At 36.5% G+C, this 13,924-nt stretch overlaps 1 protein-coding gene and 1 pseudogene across 2 annotated transcripts; both read left to right on the top strand.

Annotated features, from left to right (window-relative positions):
• The first annotated feature begins 201 nt into the window (after nucleotides 1–201).
• On the top strand, nucleotides 202–758 carry LOC148698908 (uncharacterized; annotated as a pseudogene).
• Nucleotides 759–3,774: 3,016 nt separating this feature from the next.
• Nucleotides 3,775–13,190, top strand: LOC137720026 (dual specificity protein kinase YAK1 homolog). Of its 2 annotated transcripts, none has more exons than XM_068459024.2 (18): nucleotides 3,775–4,544; nucleotides 5,210–5,409; nucleotides 5,733–5,886; nucleotides 5,960–6,069; nucleotides 6,206–6,275; nucleotides 6,379–6,461; nucleotides 6,550–6,628; nucleotides 6,716–6,756; nucleotides 6,851–6,973; nucleotides 8,766–8,916; nucleotides 9,122–9,236; nucleotides 9,356–9,438; nucleotides 9,532–9,606; nucleotides 10,124–10,198; nucleotides 10,298–11,118; nucleotides 11,720–11,872; nucleotides 12,388–12,683; nucleotides 12,856–13,190. In XM_068459024.2, exons 1-18 carry the CDS (start codon nucleotides 4,398–4,400, stop codon nucleotides 12,930–12,932), a joined length of 2,853 nt encoding a protein of 950 aa, XP_068315125.1. In that variant the 5' UTR covers nucleotides 3,775–4,397; the 3' UTR covers nucleotides 12,933–13,190. The 2 variants fall into 2 exon arrangements, with proteins under 2 accessions (XP_068315125.1, XP_068315124.1); XM_068459023.2 differs by having other exon boundaries at nucleotides 6,544–6,628.
• Nucleotides 13,191–13,924: the final 734 nt, after the last annotated feature.

Below are 13,924 nucleotides of genomic sequence, written 5' to 3'. Positions count from 1 at the left end.
GCAACGTTGGAAGGTTTAAGATTGTGTTTGGTTTGTTTCGTTTCGTTTTATTTTGTTTTTCTGTTTTGCTCGAGGACTAGCAAAAGCTAAGTGTGGGGGTATTCCTACATTGTGGAAAAAGCAGTGATAACTCCTACAAATGAAGGCGTTGATATGTTGAATGAAAAGATAATCAATATGTTTTCAGGTTTAGAAGAGACAATGTATTCATTTGATTCAGTTGAGGATGACACAAGGAATTTGTATCAGCTAGAGTTCTTGAATTCAATCTCACTTGGTGGTTTGCCTCCACACAAGTTAACTCTGAAAAGAGGTGCTACAATCATGCTTTTGAGAAATATTGATCCGAAATTAGGATTGTGTAATGGTACAAGATTATTGTGTCGTGGTTCTTACCGAAATATTATTGATGCTGAAATTCTAACTGGACTATTTGCCGGATCCAGAGTTTTCTTACCAAGAATCCCTCTCAAAAGCATTGATATTGCTAGGCTTCCATTTGAACTTACAAGAAAGCAGTTTCCAATGAAACTAAGTTTCTCTATCACTATAAACAAATCTCAAGGTCAGACAATACCACATGTAGACATTTACCTTCCAGATCATGTCTTTAGTCATGGACAATTATATGTGGCCTTATCAAGGGGGTCGCAAAGTCAACCACAACCGTGTTAGTAAAAAATGGCTCTGTAGTAGGCCAACAAGGTGTATTTATACGGAATGTAGTATATAAAGAAGTCTTGCTTTATTCCAGCTAATTATGGTGATTCTTAAAAGGTAACAACTTTATTAACGATAACCTTTCAATATGCATTTCTCACTTATCATTAACTCTTTTTATTTGATTTTTAATTTTCTCACTATCATTTGTAGATTGGCAATGAAAATTTGAAGCATCAATTAGGAACAAATGGGTGGAAATTGCAGCATTGATGTCATTTTGCTTTTCAAAAAAAAAAAAAAAAACAGTGACATATAAACTTTATGGGTATTGTGAATACTATACATATTGTGATGTAGGTTTTATATTTTGACATTTAAGTTGTTTTGTATTCTGCTACGAGTACTTAATGTTTTCATCTACTCTTTTTTTATTCACATCTACTTACTATTGTTCATGAACTTTAGATGGGAACTTGCATCCAAAATCCCATGTTGTTTGACAATTGCATGAATAACATTTAAATCATTACTTTACACAAAGTGAAAACAAAAAACATGACAACTTTTTAGGACGTGCATGATAAAGAAAAAGTTCATCTTTACATGATACATTAAAAATATATATTGACAATTACAATGGAAAAAAAAAATACAATACATCTTTAGGGGCGCGTATCGCCCATAATGTAAAAATGTCTCTCACACGCACACTAGTACGTGCAAAGAGACTAGTAATATATAAATTCTAACATCTCCAAGAAAAGCTTCTTTGCCTTTCGGGCCACACCCGCAATAGAGCATGCTCTATTGTTTCAAGATGTGCTTTACAAATAGAGCATAGATGAGAATTATTGATGGCTCGTTTGGTATTGCTGTGTTTTGAAAAAAAAAACTGATTCTGCTGTGCTGTGAGAATAAGCTTATTTTTGCTGCTTCATGTTTTCAGCTTTTTTCACCCAAAAATATGAAAATAAGTTGTTTTTAAGAGTTTACCAAACACTTTTTTGAGCTCAGTTTTTTTTGATACCCACTTTTTATAAAAGTATCTTAGTACCAAATCAGTACTTAATTTGACATAAGAAAGTCCAGTTCCTTGCACATAGAGGTAGGAAACCGAAAACAATGCATAGGATAACTAGAAACCGTCAGAGCTATTGCCTTGAACATTAATTCACGACCAGCCATTGATAATGCATTTAGTTTCTAGCATTGGATCTTGCTCTTAATCCGATCTTTAACAAAGAACAGAGCATTTTTCTTTGATTTGCCCCGAATCGAAGGAAGGCCCAAGTAATTACACGGGTAACACATGAAACTAATTCCCACTTGATCAAAACTGGTTAACTCATTATGCCAAAGCAAAGCAACTTTTTGAGATCCTCTTTATCATTCATTCACTAGAGCCAGCACAATTTTTTTTTAAAATCAACCAAAAGAGATAAATTCGAGCCAAGTAAATTAGGTCTATAACTTGTTGGAATAATAACTTGCTATGATATCATGATAAAAATTGAGAGCTACTAAACTCACCCTGTTGTCTTCTTTTTTCCACTCACGTTATATTTACACCCACTATAAAAAGTTAAAAAATTAAAATGTTATTTTCTCACCCAACCCTATATATAATTGGAGATAAATTTCTCTTAAAAAAATATATAAACAAATAATATTACTTGGCAAAAAAAAAAAAAAAAAAAACTGTTTCCTTTCCAAATTCCAATTGGGGTGGGAATGAAGAATTATGGGTTTTCATTCTTTGCTTTTCCCCTTTTGTTTCCTTTTTCATATGCATTTTTCATTTTTGCCACATATGTTGGAGATTCTCTTACTTTGTTGTACATTTTTATTTTATGGGTTTGTTCTAGTTTCGTAAGTTATTGGTTAATTTGTGCCAGATTATTCATTTTTGTTATTGATAAGCTATATTTCTTGTGTATGAGCAAATGTCAATTGGATCTAAAAGAAGAGCACGAATTCTAAAGCAAAACATGACAGAAAAAATCCCAGTTCATATTCCCTGAGGAATTCTCATAGGAAAACGTGAAACAAATTACACCCTAAGACCATCTCTAAATAAGATATCAAATTTTAAACCTAAAATTTATATTTGAAGGCTTACATGGCACTTTGATATCTTTTAAACTTTTGCTCTCCAACCGATATGTCAAATTTTAAACATAAAATAATAATTCATATACTTTCTTTGTATTGAGAATGAAAAGAAACAAAAGGATAATGCTTTAACTTAATAAAAAAATTTAATAAAAAGCATTTAATAATTAATTAAAAAAATCTGAAGGTGCTGTCAAATTTGGCAGCAAGGGGGAAAGATATCAATCCATGTCACGCTACATCAAATTTGGCTTCTCGATTAAAAAACATTAATGCTGTCTTTTGTTACCGTTATTGCTGATTTGGACAATTTGACATCTCCTTTGGAGATGCTTTAACCTAATGCAAATTCAAATAAAAAGTCACAGAGCTATGCTTCAATTGTACGATGTCGACAAATCAAGATGATCCACATAAAATTATCTTTTACCTCTTCGACGGAAACATAATCATCTACTTCTTTCATAGAAACGTCATCTTCTAAGTTCATTCCTTTTACTTTCTCTGAATGAAGGAAGATGAGAAGGATGAGTTAGGGTTTAAGGGAGACAAATTTTCTAAACATAGCGTGAGAGTTATCATATCCAAACTTTTATTTTTTTATAAAAAAGAAAGTAATGCAAAAGGAGATAACTAAGGTCCTTATTAGTCATTTTACATATAGACAAATTTGTAATTAAAAAATTCATAAAAAAATGGATGAGAAGATAAGACATTGGCGTGAGAATAATACATCTCTAAAAATTTTAGGCTCAACATGATTCACCACCAACATATTAATACCGTCGTCATTTTCTTCTTCTTCAGAGACGTTGTCTTTCGTTCCGTCATTTTCTTCGAAAAACAAATAAATTTTGGTTATTATGAAAATGTATATTAACACTTTCATATTAAATTTTAATTATAATTTAATGATTATAATTATATTCATCGAGTTTACATTTTGGTTATTTTTTTAAATTTCTCATCTTTCCCTTCCTCTTTACCTATTGACTTTGTAATATTTACAATACTAAATAAAAAGAAAAAGAAAATCTTAACTCCCATTCGGAAGAAGAAAGACGAAAGAGGGAAGACGGTGGCTTCTTCACACAACACAATTCCTAATGCCTATATGCTTTTTGCTGTAAGCCCCAAATTGCAAGTCCGTCTATCTTCTGTCTGTCATAGTCTTCCCTGGTCATCTGCAACAATTGCCCGATAAGTAAATTTATTCATGTAAAACGTATGCAGTTAGGGTCCGATTGTCCTTGTAGAAATCCTATTCGTATTTATCATCTTTGATTGGGCAACCCAGAAGAATCGGAATCATCAGATAGTTTGATGGATCTTCTGGCGGCGATGGGCTCGTAATGTTCTGGGATTGAGAAATGAAGGATGGGATTGGAATCGGTTGGTGGGGTCTTAATCTTATTGGGTTTAATTGGAGCATCCAACAGGTCCGTCCAATCGCTGATTCATCATTCTTACTGCAGTAATAGCTAAAAGTGTGTTGTTCTTGTTGTTGTTGCTGTACTTGTGTGTATATGTATACGATATCTCCATCATCATCTTCATCAATGGAGACTCTGGGCATGGGCGATTTCTGGGTCGGAGCTTGATTTTCCATTTTGGTCTGGACCATGGATGAGCTCAGCCCTAGTCCTCAATCCAAAGACTCTGCTGCTTCTTCGTGGCGTCCCGGCCAGCTCGCATTTAGTCCTTATTCTACGCAGAGTGAAGCTGCCAACAACAAATCCCAATGTCTGCGTGTCCTTGTCAGGAGACCCGTAAGTGTTTTTCGATTCTTCTTGCAACTCTTTAAGTGGTGCAATGAGTCATTCACATCATTCTTGCTCTTTTCTACACAATTATTCTATCTTTGAAGATGTTTGTATGCTGCAAGCTCCGACCACACAAAAACATACTTACATGTAGAGTATATTTATATATTGAGCCCCCATTGGTATTGGAGAAGACTTAGCCTGCTAGCCACCCGCTGCCTTTGTCTTTTTTGGGAGAAGACTTAGGAGGTGCTCTATTCTAATAATGCACTATTAGCTCTTCAGATATGTAAAATACAATAAGTAAATTGCAGTACGTAGTTGAACAGACAATCCTACGCAGAGATTTATCAGGCATAGCACTATCTTTAACTTTGGGTTGACATGTACCTTCACCCACCTAGGGATGTTGATGTTAGTCAGTGACATAAATGTATGGTATGTTGTTATACTATAACTTAACTGGGGAGACCCTCTGAATTATGCTTATTCCTGAGAAGTGGTACCATCAATGTGGAAACTTTTTTTAGTTGCTATATTGTTTTGGTATGATCTTATAAAGCATTTTTTCATCTATTTTTGTCAAATTTATATCGTTCTCTGTACATACGTCTCGACTTGAAATGATTTGAAGCAGATTTTATTCTGATATACAACGTTCTGCTATGCAGTTTGTGGCAAGGCTAACCAAGGACATAGTTGAAACATATCAAATATGCAATCCACAGTTCAAGTATTCAGAAGAATTGAATCCAAAGAGATATTTGACCACCCCTTCAAGTGGAGTACTCAACGATGGCTATGATAATGTCAACTCAGATCTTATTTTGACTGTAAACTTTGTCTTGGTCAATCTAGACACACAGCGAAGGTTTGTTCTTGTCCCTGCATTAATTGTTTTGTGCTATGTTGACTGACTCAAAGGAACCTTTTCCTAGTTTCTGCTTCACTGCTTTTCGGAAAATTGAGAACTATTAACATGAAGACAAAAATTTGGAGATTGTCCTCTAGATATTTAATTTGAATATAGGCCAGTTTATTTTGTCAAAAGGACAAATTACCCCAGAAATTCATATTTTTGCTAACATTGTAGTCATTAAGATGTTGTAATCTGTGCTTTCCCATGGTGGCTGACTAGCTTAGACCTTCTTAGTTAGTATTATGTTTTTAGGTCCTTTCTCCTTACCTTTTCAGATACATTGTCAAAGATGTTCTTGGCCATGGGACATTTGGCCAGGTTGCTAAATGCTTGGTTCCACAGACTAACAGCTTCGTAGCTGTGAAGATCATCAAAAATCAACCAGCATACTATCAACAAGCCCTGGTTGAAGTATCCATTTTGACAACGGTAAGGCTGTTCTTTTTCCGTATGTCTCTCATGTTCAATTTTCTTACTGTTTTCTTTGCCATTTGTTTTGCAGTTAAATAAGAAATATGATCCTGAGGATAAGCATCACATTGTGCGTATATATGATTACTTTGTGTGTCATCGTCATTTGTGCATTTGCTTTGAACTGCTTGATACGAATCTGTAAGTCATTGACACTACCTAATTAGTTGCGAGTTGAACTCAATGTAACTTGATGCACCATTTGAACTCTTATTCATGTGTAATTGTTGCCTTTAGTTTTTCCTCGCACATCTGTTGACATTTTAAAGTTATTCAGGTATGAGCTTATCAAGATAAATCATTTCAGGGGACTATCCCTGACCATTGTTCAATTGTTTTCCAAACAAGTATGGTAGTTCCTTCTTTTAATTGAATTTGGATTTCTTTTCCCCTTTGGCAATGCTAGAACTTAACCCTTCTTGTGTCATTTTTTTGGGGTACTTTAAATAGATTCTACATGGGTTGGCTCTGTTAAAAGATGCTGGGATAATTCACTGTGATCTGAAGCCGGAAAACATTCTTTTGTGTACAAGGTGACTTCCTTTTGAGGATGAGTTTGGGTTATTTTTGTGATAGATTTCTTTCATGTTAATATTGTGTACTTTCCCTTGAAAGCAACAGTGTTAAGCCAGCAGAAATTAAAATTATTGACTTTGGATCAGCCTGCATGGAAGATCGAACTGTTTACTCCTACATCCAGGTTTGCATTACTGCTTTTTCCAAGGCTTATTAAATCATATCTTTCAGAGGAGGTCTCATAGATGCATGTTTTTCATTTGTTCTGCAGAGTCGTTACTATAGATCTCCTGAAGTTCTCCTTGGGTATCAGTATCCTTTGCATTAGAGGTTTAAATTATGATCCAGTTTTTGTATTAATATTTCATTATATCAAGGTACCATGCTAGTACTTAATCCTTTACAGATATACTACTTCTATCGATATGTGGTCCTTTGGATGTATAGTCGCCGAATTGTTTCTGGGGTTGCCATTGTTCCCAGGAGCTTCAGAATTTGACCTCCTAAGGCGTATGCTTGAAATACTTGGGTATGCTCATACTAGTATTTTTAGGAAGGGAACCTATATGCATTAATTTATAAGGCACCATTCTGCTATGCATGATTTATGATATCTGCTTTGTTTACTTCTTCTATCATTATCATTACCCGTTTTTTCATGAATGTTGTTTACAATTATGAATGTTTTAAAAAACACACCTCTAGGTGCGCTTAGGCGCCTTTGGAGGCTGGGGTGAAAACGCTTCTCTGTGGTGGGAGTAGGCGAAAACTCGCCCAGATGTGGTCGAGGCAAACCTTAGGGCGTTCTGGGATTTTTTTTTAATTTTTAATTTTTTTATATAAAACTTCTTCTCAGTCTTCTTTGTTCGACACTCAAGTCCTCAACAGCCTCGCGTTCTTCTTCTTCTTTGTGAAACACTGAAACCCTCCCTTCTCTTCTTCGTGTGTCACCGTGAACCGAGCAGCACTGCCACCACCAAGTGAAGAGGGAAAGTGAGTGTGAGGGAGAGTGTTTTGCCCTTGCATGACGGTGTGGGTTCGAACCCTATTGGTGGCTACTCTAACATCTAACTTACTAACGCAATCACTCGACTCAAAAAAAAAAAAAAATGAGTGAGGGAGAGTGTACCAAGGGAAAGAGAGTGGGGAATGTATGTGGATCGTATTGATGTTGTAAAATCAGTGGATATTAACGAGAGAGAGAGAGAGAGAGAGAGAGAGAGAGAGAGAGAGAGAGAGAGCGAGAGAGGGAGAGTACAGAGGGAAAGAAAGTGGGTGGGGGATGTATATGGGCAATATTAATGTTGAAAAATGAGTGGATATTAAAGAGAGAAGAGAAGAATGAAAGTGAGAGTAAGGGGAGGGTGTACCGAGGGAAAGAGAGTGGGTTGGGGATGTATGTGGACCATTTAAAGTTGTAAAATGAGTGCATATTAACGAAGGAAAGAGACTGTTACCTCTTTTTTTTTTGTATGTTTGTGAGTTAATCTTGTCTATGACTCTTTTAAATGACAAAGGATATTTGTTTCACAAAGTATTATATTATATAAAAATATTAAAAATTTTAGGTCCCACGAGGCTTCGCTTCACGCCTCTAGGCTTTTGCCTAGGCGGGGCTATCCATGAAATGCCTCGCCTACGCCTTCGCCTTTTAAACATTACTTATCAAATTAAAAATTCTGATTCTCTTTTGTGAAATTAGTTCTGTTGAGTGTTGAATCAAGAATTCACTTTAAAGCTTTATCTCAATGTCTAATGTTATGAATGCATGCTCGTACTCTCCTCTTCTTTCTTTGTTATTCATTGTTCCTCATTCTTTCCAACCATCACACAACAAAAATTAGCCTAGTGAAAGTGTAAACTCGACCTCCGTCATTGCTGGAATTTCCAATGTTAATATTTTCTTGGTACATGAATCCCAAACCGCCATGTTTTCCCTAAATTTTAGTCACCAATTGATATAGAGTCACAGTTTGGACTTTATGCCCAACTTTAGACTCCAATAGATTATTGGTAGGGATTTCTCCTGGGAAGGAAGTGGTGAAGGGAGAAGTGACCATTTGGTGAATTGAGATATTGTACGTAGACAATTCGCTGTTTAATAAGTTACATAGCTAAAGCTTTTGGAGATATGGCTGGGTACAATTTGCTGTTTCTTGATCTGTAACTGGTTTCTTATGGTGGATTTTATCACTCTTTCTCTGTTAGATGATATTAGCACAGTTATTGGTTTCTCTCAGAATTATTATTTTAAATTGATAGTCATTATTCTGCCGGCAATTTTTTTCACACTTTCCTAATGTACGGTTGACATGTTGCAGAGGGCAACCCCCTGATTATGTACTTAAGGAGGCAAAAAACACAAGCAAGTTCTTTAAGTGCATTCGGAGTGTGCACAATATGGAGAATGGGGAACTTTCTGCAAATGGAAAAAGTGCTTATCAAGCATTAACAGAAGCAGAATATGAAGCTGTAAGTGTCAATTATAAAAAGGTTTTGGATTATGAAAATGATGTTAGGAGAAAAAGATCATATAGATTGTTAGAGAAAAGAGAAACAGGTGAGGAGCACTACCCCTCACTCCCCTCCCCTCCCCTCCCCTTCTTTTTTTTGTGTTTAGTTTTAATCACGTTTAATATTTTTGGTTTAGTTCTTATGATAACTGGTTTCTGTTCAGAGAGAATTGAAAAGGCCATCAATTGGGAAAGAGTATTTTAATCATATGAACCTTGAAGAAATTGTTACAAACTATCCGTATAGGAAGAACTTGCCTAAGGAAGACATGGTTAAAGGTTTGCTTTATGCTTTTGAATGTTCAAAGCTGACAACACTGGAACGGTTCGATATAATTCATAACTAGTTTCTTTTATTGAAGTTACTAATGCTGTTGTATGATGTCAATTATGTGCAGAAAATCAAATAAGACTAGCTTTGGTTGATTTTTTGAGGGGACTGGTTGAGTTTGATCCTGCAAAACGCTGGTCACCTGTTCAGGTTGTTTAATTATCTTCTCTGCTGTTTTATTTCTGATATAGTGCAAAAATAGTTACTTGGAAATGGATTTGTGAGTTAAACTTGTACCTGCAGGCTTCAAAACACCCTTTTGTTACGGGGGAGCCTTTTACACGCCCTTATAAACCTCCCTCGGAGACCCCTCGCATGGTATGTAGACTCACATATGAATTATTTAATTCTTCTCATGAAGCTTCATTCTTAGTTTATATGGATTGACTGTGACTTTATCCAACTGTGTGGAAGACAAGTCAAGCCAGACCTAGATATCCAATATAATTGTGCTTGGCTTTCTTTTTAATGGATACATCGATTGTGTGCTGGGTTTGGTAGATTCTGCATGTTCCTTTAGTTCTTGATTGGTGATGAAATTCATGGTAATTATGAAAAGTTGATTTTAAATTGGTTTTACATTTCAGCTGTTGTTTCACATCTGCAAAAATGCTTTCGAGTCTCATAATGAACTATGAGGATGACCTTGTCCTAGATCCTGAGTTCTTTTTAGTCTTTGTTTGTGCAATTGGTTTTTTACCTATTAATTTTGGTTCTTAAATCTTTACCTATTTTTCTTATTGGCTACATTAGAACTTCTGCAAGTGATATTATTAACTGCTTTTCTCGCTCTTCTTCTTTTTTTTATCCTTCTTGCCCTCTTCTTTTCCCTTAGCCCGTTTCTCAAAACATAAGGGTGGACCATCATCCTGGTGGTGGGCATTGGTTTGCGGCTGGTTTATCTCCGAATGTAAGCTGATTGCTCCTCAAAATATGCCATCATTCTTAATTTTTGGCTGTCCATTCTTCACTCACCATCTCGGTTGTCACTATATTTGTTCTTTTGCAGATTCCAGGCAGAAATAGGGTCTCCATTCATAGCAGCCCACATTTTCAGGTGGTGCCATATGCACATGCTAATAGCTATGGCAGTGTAGGAAGCCATGGTAGCTATAATGATGGTACTGGATTGGGAAGCAGCTATGGAAGTTATGGAGATACTAGTAATATATTTGCTTATTATTCCCCGGTTGGCCCTTCTGGGATGAACATGCATGCACAAGGTAATGTATCAATGCTTGGAAGTAGTCCGGATGCAAGACGGAGAATTGTTCAGTATTCACATGGAAATGGACTTGGTATGAGTCCTTCAGCAGGAAGCTTTGCTCCACTACCTCTAGGCACTAGTCCTTCGCAATTTACTCCGCCAAGCTCCTACGGTCAAGTTTCTACTGGCTCTCCAGGACATTATGGTCCAACTTCTCCAGCAAGGGGCAATTGTCATGGATCACCTTTAGGAAAGATGGCTGCTGTTAGCCAGTTTAATAGACGAAAAAGTTGGGGATATCCTGGAGGTTCTCAAACTCAAGAAAGTTCATCAACACATTGGCAAGGGCAAGCTACTGATGGCACCAGTTCTAGCCAAGCTGAGGGAAACTCTCAAATGCTAGGTAGTTCACCATCACTTCTGCATTTAAGCTCGAATGCTGGAAGCTGGAAGCAGCCAAGAGGAGGCGGTGGTATTTCTGCTGGGTACTTAGCCCAGAACATGCCAGCTTCCATCACAGTTGGCTCCCATATACAATTCACAAAGACCACGGGAGTGTCTCATGAAAAGGCCGAGGCTATCCAGTCGTTGCCTGATCCTGGGGATTGGGATCCCAACTATAGGTAAGCGGACTGTTTCTTTCATTTGCTACTCAAAGGTAGGCCGATTACCATGAGTGTGCTACATTTTCTTTCATTAATAGATGATGGCAGTCAGTATGTCCTGCAGGATGGTAGTTTTATAACTCAGTAATTATACCAGATAACTGAAAGAAGTGGGGCCCTGTTAGTCTCATGAAACATGGTTGGTTGGTAAAGACCATAGCTTGGGTAATGGTTTTTGTTTGCACATGGTAATTCATTATGACCTATATGATCTCTTAACCTATACTTAGTCAAGTCATGATAATCTTTCACTTTTCCAACTAATGCATTTTAAGAATGATATAGTACAAAATTATTGCATTGTTTGCACATGGTGAAGCAAACCATTAATGGGTTTATCCATACGTTACTTGACCATGATGGTAGTATCTACTATTTAGTAGCATATTAAAGTTGAACGCCAATTTGCTAACAGTTTATTGGGCTTCTTCATTGGAATTTTTATAGGCTCAAGTGGATGGTTTACTTTTTGCAGTCATCTATCAATCTATCAACCTCATGTTTGTTTAGAATTTGATGTGTATTCTTTTTTTTTTTTGTCTTTCCCTTCTCATTCCAGTGATGAACTTCTTCTGCAAGAAGATGGTTCGGATGTAAGCTGCTTTACTGCTGAGTTCAGCCAAGGCATGCATTTTAGTTCTGCAGAGACATTGGTTGGGTCCGGAAGATTTAACCATGCGCCAAATTCAAGCACAGGCCCATCCTTTCAAAGGTAAGTTGTATCATCGATCAAGTTTATTGAGTTAGTTACTCTGAAATTATGTTAGCAAGTTCAAGAAATCTACACGTGTTGTTTTTCTCGACGGGAATTGTATGTATGCGGTATACTATTATATTCCACATAACTGATGCAGTATGTAGTAACTTTAAGACATGGATGGATGCCCAACAAGATATTTACACACTTTGTTTTCCTCATCTGAAAATTTTATGTGTAAGCATATATTGCAGAAACCTGAGGCAGTCTTCGGTAAACTTTAAAACACGCGGATGGATGTGTAATGATATATTCAAAAGTTTCCATTGCAAAATGTAAAAAGTTTTATTGTGTTATGTGCAATTAATATGGAGGTTTCTAATAGTAAACATTTCTCCTTATGAAAATAGTGGGAAGATTACAATTGACACATTTCCGTGCCTGTGTTTTGGAATAGAGTGCATTCTTGTCGTATTCTTATTTCTTTGTCCTAGCTTGATTTTGATTACAATTGTCTACCATCTCTTCAGAAAAAATGGACCCATTCAATCATTTCCACATGCAGAGGTGGGTAGCCCTCCTCCAACTACTGAACCACTTGCAGGATACATGCGTGTGTCAAAACCTTCTCATTTCATGCCTCACATATCACAAAATTCTCCAAGCCGCTTGGGACAGCAATATCAGCTGTCAAATCATGGACGACCCACCAATTCTCGTGGTAATGATTGGAATCATATGAAGATGCAGCCCCCTTCTCCCAATTTTAACTCTGGAGGCCCACATTCTCCAGGAAATAGCTCATTCAGCAATGGCATGTCATGGGGTACTTTCTTACTTTTCATCATAAGCCATACCTACCTTCCACTTTCCTTTGTTTGCCATCTTCCTAGTAAAAAATGTGCCAAGCTGTATAATGTCTTTATGGGAGACGGAGGGATTGAATGGAGGGTTTTGGGGAGCTGAGAACATTTAAACTAATTGTGATTCTATTGTAGGGCACAGAGCCAGTCATCCCATCACTAGCATTCCACCTGCATCTCGAGGAAGAAAGGACTATGGAAGGATTTCTTGATGTTGAAATTAGTTTTTTTACTGTGAAAATCAGACCATGAGAGCTGGCAAGAACATTGTACAACTTGTACTCAATGGTTCACTTAGCTAGCGGGCTCATGCGATGAAATCCTCAGCCAGATCATGCTCACTCATTGTGCTTGCAGAATATAATTTGTGGTTATTGATTATCTTGTCTTGTTTTAATGCATCTAGTTTTTGCTTCCGTCAATGTATTCAATTTTCTCATTTATATATCAAATGCCGGAATTTTAATTTAGATAGTGTCTGAAATTGCTTTTATGTGTTTGAAGGAATTTAACCTAGTTATTGAGATTAATTGCGGCTGCTGAAATGAATTTCGAGAGTTGGTGTAAATTTCTGAATGGAGTTCAGAATTAACCGTGGGATTTTGGGATGTTTGTAATGCAGCACCATAAATGTATTTACAAAATATTTAGTGGTTCATTTAGATGTGTTTTTTAATACTAATTACTATAGTTCCGTTGTTGAATTGGCGGTTGTGCGTTGGAATTCTTTTCCTTTGTTAGTTGTTTAATGTTCCTGTTGTTCCGAGTCTTTTTTTCTTTTTTTTGATCTTGGTATCGAGTTACTGAACCCTGTTTCATAAGCTGACCTCAATGTCCCAATTATCTAGGACTATGATAGGAGGCTCGGCAATGCCAGTAATAGTAATAGGATGCTTTTTAATTTGAAGCTTACCAACTGTCAAGAGTTTTTGCCGGTTTTGTTTTAGATGAACGACTGCATGCTTATGACTGTTTCTTGTTATCTTCGGCCTTGCTTTAGCTTGTAAGTATGCAGGTCTTGTATGGCGCCATTGTTTCTTCCTCTTCTCATCTTCTCCTTAAATTGATGACATAGTGAGTGTAGAACTCATATTTGGGTTGACTTGTAAGGGGTATTTGAACTAAATTGACCAAAAAAAGAAAAAAAAACCTCATCAACTTGGTGGGGGAGACAACAAGGTCGAAGGAGAGTACTTTGGATTCG

Source organism: Pyrus communis, chromosome 1, assembly GCF_041283825.1.
Source record: "Pyrus communis isolate YQ-2024b chromosome 1, ASM4128382v1, whole genome shotgun sequence".
In the NCBI taxonomy this organism is placed as follows: Eukaryota; Viridiplantae; Streptophyta; class Magnoliopsida; order Rosales; family Rosaceae; genus Pyrus; species Pyrus communis.
The sequence above is the reverse complement of the archived record's forward strand: the minus strand, read 5'-3'. Positions and strand labels throughout refer to the sequence as shown.

Coding starts and splice junctions, on each gene's coding strand:
- LOC137720026 (XM_068459023.2), top strand. CDS start 4,398: ATGGATGAGCTCAGCCCTAGTCCTCAATCCAAAGACTCTGCTGCTTCT. Junction 6,070..6,205: donor GAACTGCTTGATACGAATCT/GTAAGTCATTGA, acceptor AAAGTTATTCAG/GTATGAGCTTATCAAGATAA. Junction 11,873..12,387: donor ACAGGCCCATCCTTTCAAAG/GTAAGTTGTATC, acceptor CCATCTCTTCAG/AAAAAATGGACCCATTCAAT.